Source organism: Eschscholzia californica, unplaced genomic scaffold (genome assembly GCF_041429995.1).
Source record: "Eschscholzia californica isolate CP2 unplaced genomic scaffold, dmEscCali1.0.p SCAF_3, whole genome shotgun sequence".
Lineage (NCBI taxonomy): Eukaryota > Viridiplantae > Streptophyta > Magnoliopsida > Ranunculales > Papaveraceae > Eschscholzia > Eschscholzia californica.
Window position 1 is genome coordinate 8,201,735 of NW_028238420.1, and position 7,114 is coordinate 8,208,848.

General features: G+C 37.8%; 1 protein-coding gene across 1 annotated transcript; it reads right to left on the reverse strand.

Annotated features, from left to right (window-relative positions):
• Window positions 1-886: 886 nt before the first annotated feature.
• Window positions 887-4,318, reverse strand: LOC147548162 (uncharacterized). Its single transcript, XM_086669583.1, has 2 exons — window positions 2,231-4,318; window positions 887-2,094 (listed from the first exon to the last, which is right to left on the reverse strand). Exons 1-2 carry the CDS (start codon window positions 3,382-3,384, stop codon window positions 1,254-1,256), a joined length of 1,995 nt encoding a protein of 664 aa, XP_086525709.1. The 5' UTR covers window positions 3,385-4,318; the 3' UTR covers window positions 887-1,253.
• Between the last annotated feature and the right edge of the window lie 2,796 nt (window positions 4,319-7,114).

The following is a 7,114-nucleotide window of genomic DNA, read 5'->3' on the forward strand; positions in this document are numbered from 1 at the left end:
TAGTACCGTAAGATTCTCTCATGATGCATCGATACGGTTGTACCTGTCAGCATCATAAGTTCATGGTCTCTACTATGGACTTGTATACTTTTTTTTCCTTCCTTCTGTTTTTGTTGAAGTTGGACTTGTACTTCTTTGATCCAAAAATTTTCACTTTCTAGTCTTCTTTCACTTTGTACCCCCCTCTCAAACCTCAATAACAATCTATTCTAATTCGTCAAGGAAAACTTAATTGTCTCTTTCTTACTTCTCCATTTAGAAATCTTTTAAAAAGAATTCTCAAATAAGACACTCAAGAATACTCTAAGATATCCTCAAGAAGACACTAACTAGAGTTAGAAAATCAGATATTGATGAGTTTAAAATTTAGATATATTTCAAAAGGCCAATATTTCTAGATGTCATTTCGATTAACTACCGTCAACTTATCTTAGAAATCCAAATTGAATTTTGCATTGAAGCGAGTTTTTAAAGAAACTCTAAAACTCTTACGACACTAAATTTCCTAAGATTGAGGGATGCATTGGAGACGCTAGGGTGGCTTTGGGTGAGACTAAATGACTAAATTTTTATCTACAGGGTCTCTCTTTCGTCATGTAAGATACTGCTTCAGTCGACATTGGCAATTGGGGCATTGCAATTAAAGACACCTAATTTGTAGTTGTTCTTATACGATAAACTAGAACTATAGAACTATTATCTTCTCCACCCTTTATTGGTACCTTAAGTTAAATAGTCGACTAAGAATAATATATATATATATATATATATATATATATATAGTTCACAACAGCTGCAGAGTGCAGACTCCTGCAAAATTCAGAATATCCTTCAACTTAAGGCTTAAGTTTAGGGCGAAATAACGGAAAAAAAATACAAGAGAAAGTTCAAAGTGAAAGTTTTGTGTATAATATTTATTGAATAACAGATGCATGGAGAGAGATGCAATTCCAACACAACCATTTACTGTATAATCTCAGACAAACCCACATCATTTCCTTTGAGAAATAGAGCAAAACAAAGCTAGAAGCTAATAACAAGAACAATTTCCTTATTTTTTCTATCAGAGAAGACAGACTTAACCCAACACAAAACCAACAATAAACCAAAGACTTGAAAAAAAAAATTTAAGTAAAGCATAGATCTTACTTACTATATAAGCTTGCCACCTTCTCCTTCCCCATTTCGTCCCATCTCAAGATCGATTCCTTTTTTTTGTGTTGAATTGATTTCTTTGTGAAGTTCTGGGCTTACTATTGTTTTGTATTTTCGACGGGTAATTGAGAATTAGCTTCAGAAACTGCTGTTACTGCTGCAGCCGCGTTCATTGTTTGGTAGTGAGAAGGAGGAACAGCTGAGGCATAAGGCTGAGTATAATATATTTGGGCATGTGCAGGATCTGAGTACTCGTATGCATAAGTACCAGTATTAGCAGGAGCTGCTGCCATTGATTGCATTGGATGGTAACTCACATAATGTTGCTGTTGTTGCTGATCAGTAGCTGTGTGGATGATCTGTGGAGCTATGGTTGATCCTGCTGTAGTTGTTCTATAAACACTTGAAGCATTTTCGGGCTTAGGTGGAAGAGCAGAGCGAGGCGGGTATCCAGGATTTGTTGTCATTGTTTGAGTTGGAGTTGCAGGTGGTCGATTCGACGAAAGTTTTGCCGATTCATTCATATTTGATTGGATTGGTATATTATAAGATTGGGTTTGATGAACAGGCATGTAATAAACAGGGATTTGTTGATCCATTTGTTGGTGTTGGAGTTGTTGTTGTTGTTGTTGTTGTATATACATAGGATGGTAGTAAGAAGGAATTTGTACCTGTCCTGATCCAGGTTGATGAATATAATGTGTACCAGTAGCTTGGATGAATTGTTGTTGTTGTTGATCCATTTGTGAAGGTAAAATATACCCAGAATCCTGAACTTGTTGCTGAATTTGGATTCGATAATTTGGATCAGAAACATCTCTTTTTGGATCACCATGATTTACTCCAACCATGTTGTTTTGATTTTGAACTTGTTGAACTACTTGTTCTTGGTAATAAACTTGTTTCGGGCGAGGAATCATATTCGGGATACTACTCTCTCTGCGAAATTACATAACCAAATTCAAAACTCTAAATTGTAATCTAAATGAACCCATTTTGAAAACCCAGAAAGATACCAACTTTTAAGACAAACTATTGAATAAGAATTGAAATATGAAGAAGAAATTGGAAGTACCTTCCAGTGCCATCAGGTGAGGGTAAATCAGTTCCACCACTAGTTTTCTGCTGCTGTGGTGGCTGAGGTGGTTTTCTAAAATTACTTGGGACTCCATAGTCTGATCTCTCATCATCAGAGTAAACCCTATTAGGGTTTTCATTAGCAACACCAGTTTGAGCTCCATTAGAAACAATGATAGTGGTAGGAAGAGGAGGTGGAGAAGAAAGAAGAACAAAACCTTCCTCTTGTTGTTTATGCCCAATACCAACAACATTCATTTGTGAAAAATGTTCTTCTAACCCAACCTTATGATCTTCAACATGAACCCTAATTGGAGGTAAATTAGACATAGAAGGTGAAGAAGAAGTAGACCCAAATGAAGAATTATTCTCCATCATAGGAGAATCAGGAACAGATTGAATATCTTGATTGCTCCTAACCTGTTTGATAATATTCCCCATAGAATCACTATGAGTTTCATTTTCAGTAGAATGGGGATTATGATTATTATTGACATTAACATTAACAACAGCATCAAATCCAAGTAAACAATTAACAGAAGCAGAATCAGCAGAAAGTCCTCTAGGTAAATTACCAGCACCATTTAAAGCATCAACAAACCAAGATTCAGACTTTGAATCATCAAGAAGACAACCCATTGAAGAAGCAGTTTCAGGTTTTGATAAAAAGAGAAATAAACGAAGACGAGAAGATTTAACTGAAGAAGAAGAAGAATTACGATCATATTCTTCAATCATATTTTCTAGATCTTCATCTGTAGTAACAGAGATTAGTGAATCTAAATCTTCATTTGGTAATTGATATTTTAAAGAAAAAGAACGACCATTAAGAAGACTACGAGATAATCTTAGAGAGAGAGAAGAGAGAGAAGAATGACGATCAACAACTACCATACGAGTATCACCTCCAATATAACAGAGAGATTTATCATGAGGACGAGGAATGATGTGACCACCATAGCTACACATTAACCTTAGTTTAGCACCTGGAACTGGTGGGAGAGGTTCATCCCATGAATCGGTGTTCCGGGACCGAGGAGACGAGTCAACTGAGTCAGGGTAACCCTGGTTAGTTGTGATGGTGGCAGTGGTAGTGGTGGTTGCAGAGACTACCGGAGGTTGGGGTGGTGGTGGTTGTAGTGATGGATCCATCAGTGGTGGCGGTAGTGGTGGTGGAGTGAGAACTCCAAAAGAGAGAGAGAGAGAGAAAGAAAGAAATAGGTAGAGAAAGAGAGAGAAAGTGAAGAGGTGGTGGAGTGAGAACTAGATCCGTTTTATACTCTTACAAAATAAAGCTTAACTATTTTCTTTGATATTTCGAATTTTGCTTGTTTGATGGATTTTTATTGATAAAAGCTTAAGTTTGGGTAATTGGAATTTTGTAAATGAAGCTTCCTCTATATCAGGAACAATGTGAGAGGGGAGATTTCAACAACAAAAAAAAAATGTGACATTGGAGAAACACTAGAGAGAGAAAATAGGAGAGATCCACACATCCACATATGCATGAGACTACAAATGTTAACTTATGATGATGTCCCGAAATGGTTTTCCAAAATCTTCTTCATGATCAAGAATTTCGATCAGATGATGAATTCTCTTTTCTGTTTTCGACTCGATTTAGGTGGACAAAGTATGCAAGAAATGAAGACCTTATGATGCACAAGTCAGTGGGGGTTTTTCTTTTGCAGTTTAAGGACATCATTCAAAAGTCCGGGTGTTGGAAGATGACCTTCGATCATTTTTTAGGAGAAACCTAGTATGTTTATATAGGTTTTGATGACCGTGACTACTCATGACTGAGATGATGCAGTGATAAGGCATCGGTTCATAGGATAGCCACTTGGATATAGCCATTTGGAGAATAATATCTAATGAGTGCGTTCTTCTTACACTGCCAGATCCTTCGACACATAACAGTTTATGTACAAAAAGTGGATAGTTGGCTTTGTTTAGCCTTCCACGACATTGTTGTTCTCTCCAACAGACATGAGCTTAAAGGGACTGAATTTACTCTAGCTGATCTCCTTACTTTGTACCTTCAAGCGGAATAGAGCTTAGGTTGTGAATCTGACTTGGATTCACCTTCTTCTAGCCTCAAGGAAGAGCGGGCTCAAGGTGCCGAGTTGACTTTTGCAGACCCCCTACACTATATATTCTGAGATCAAAGCAGAGCTCTTACCAGAGCTGGTTCAAATTCACCTTTTTGCGTGCCTCTGGGCCAACGCAAGGTTCAAGGAGCCCTGGACGCTTGTGTCGACCTACCATATTAGGGTTTTGGAGGCAGAGTTCTGCGGGATTCACCTCTAATTGTTTTAACGAGGGTTTGCTTATATGCTTTACTGGTCAATCCGTTAACTTCTTGATTTGGTCAAAGCTAGCCAATATTTAGTTCAACAACTTACAATTGTTGGACAAATAGCTTCTTAGTAGAAAATTTTTCTTCGGTTAAGAAGACAACATAAACTTTTGTCTTGCTACAAACTCTACATTTTTTTAAATGTTCCTCAATTCCAATGCAAACCATTGCAAACTCAAAGCACATCATTCCAATATCGTTGCAACCAACATATTTTTTAAATTGACTATTACACCCCTAATGAAATGTAACCCAGTGTTGCTCAACCAAATAATGATCAGCTTTGACCAAGTCAAGAAGTTAACAAAAGATTAAGAAACGAATGGGTCAACTCGTATCCAAGTCAAGGGGAGATGAACTCGAAAGAGCTTTGTCACCTAAGACCAAAACTGGGAAGTTAGTTGAGTCTCTTTGGCACCTTAAGCCCTGCTCTAACTCTAAACTCAATCTTGTCAGTCCTGGTAAGAACCCTGCACTGGGTTTTGGAGCAGTAAGGGAGGTCTGCGAAAATTGACTCGACCCTTAAGTCGGTCCCGCCTCAAGGCACAGGAAGGCGAATTCGAGTTTAAGTTTACCTAACCTAAGTCCTGACCTGATATTTCAACAAAAAAAAGTCCTGACCTGATCCGAGGTCTGGAAAAGAGAAAATAATTATCAATTAAATCTTCAATGTTCGATACCTCGATTAACGAAACAAGCAAGGTCCTCTCGAGCTTTAAGGAAAGCTTTAACATAGTAAGTTATGTGAAAGGCTAAAACATGCGAAAAAAACAACTTTCTAGATATGATCCTCAAATCAGTGAACAAGATATATCAAATCCGAAAGATATTCAATAAAGGAAGGTAATCTTTTTTACGACCATTAACTTGTGGTTTTGTCGAAAACAGTGTTTCACCACCTCATCAACTCAGCAGATCATCATAGTCAGTCAACCATATAAACATATTAGGTTCGCCCTAATCAACCATGCAAGGTTTAACTTTTGACTTCAGACTTTGAACTCATTTCTTTAAACAACAAAAACACCCTACTGACTTGAGCGTTGGAGAGGTTTAGAAGTTTTTTGCAGTTTTTGTCCATCAAATAACCAGGAAAATTCATCGTTTGGTTCGTTCCTTCATTATCTGAATGATATCCTAAAGCCATTTTTAGACATCATCAGTTTCGCGCTAGAAGGATGGTTGGCTCCAATAAAAATCTTCACTATCCAATACCTCGAACCTTACAACCCGAATTCTTCGCAGAATCTATCACTTAGGTTCAGATTACCATAAGCTTATTGTCTTTTCAGAAGAAGATTTAGTGGCGGAAATCCCAAGCTTAAAGAAGAAAAGAAACGCGATGTGGATGACATGTTTCTCATGTTGTCCAGTCTATTAAAATTGCAAGAAAAGATGGACAAATTGAAAAATCCGAAGAAGCGAAAAAAAAGGAGTGGATAACTCTAATCCCTCGTGAAGTATATTCACTAGTCCAGCGGGTATATCTACATCTTTTATCAGAAACGACAAAAATTTGGAGACCATAGATAAGATATGGTAGAAACAGAATGAAGAAGTCGCGAAAAAGAGGCAGAACACGGGGGTGAAAGAGTTGGAAAGATTTTAAAGAGAGGACGAAGGGGATCCCGCTACAACCGAACAAGAGAGAAATAGAACTCCCGCCATACCAATACTATAAATTAATATGTTAAAGTAGGACCCTTCCCTGGGAGCCTTATGAAGGAGTTGAAGGAGATGTCCTTTGACCAAGGATGCAATGCGACAAGTTTGTCGGCTAGGACAATTGATGGAGAAGATCATCAAGTCCGGTTGATTTAGGGGTCGTGGAGTTTAAGCTAGAAACCAACCACGATCGTCGAATTATGAAGTAATTCGCGGCTAACTTCGACCAGATCCTACAACGGGTTACACATAAGAGTGTCAATTTGATCTAGGATATGACTAGTGGGAGTGAGATATAATAATGGGAGTGTCCCATAAATATATCTCACAGGCCTAAAAAGAAATTAGGCAAAGATAGTACAAAAAGCACAAAAACGGGGTTTTGGGCCTAAACCGATTCGAGCACTTTTAGGGCTCGGAATAGGCTGATTTTTGGAGGGACGTTTCCTTATGTTATGAACATTAAATCTGACCATTTTGGCTGAGTTTAGACGTCATATCCTTAGGGAATTGAGAAAATATCAACTAGTAGCTATTTTCGATAATTTCCCTAAATCTTATTCTAAAGGGTGTTTTAGGAAACCTAAAAGGAGGTGGATTCTTATTAGGGTTTTATACAAACACTCTTAGGGCAGAGAATAAGGTGTGGAATTTCTCACTAAGCTTTCTTACACTACCACATCAAGTAGTGAGGAGAAAGTGAGCTAATTCCCAAAACTATCTATCTAGTAAAAGAAGAAGTAGTTCTTCTATCCAACCACCATTGGTGTGCTAGCTAACAACAAGGTGGGAGATCAAGTTGATTGCTCGTATCCCAAGTAGAGGAGCTACGTTTGAAGCTCTTGGTCTGCTCAAAAG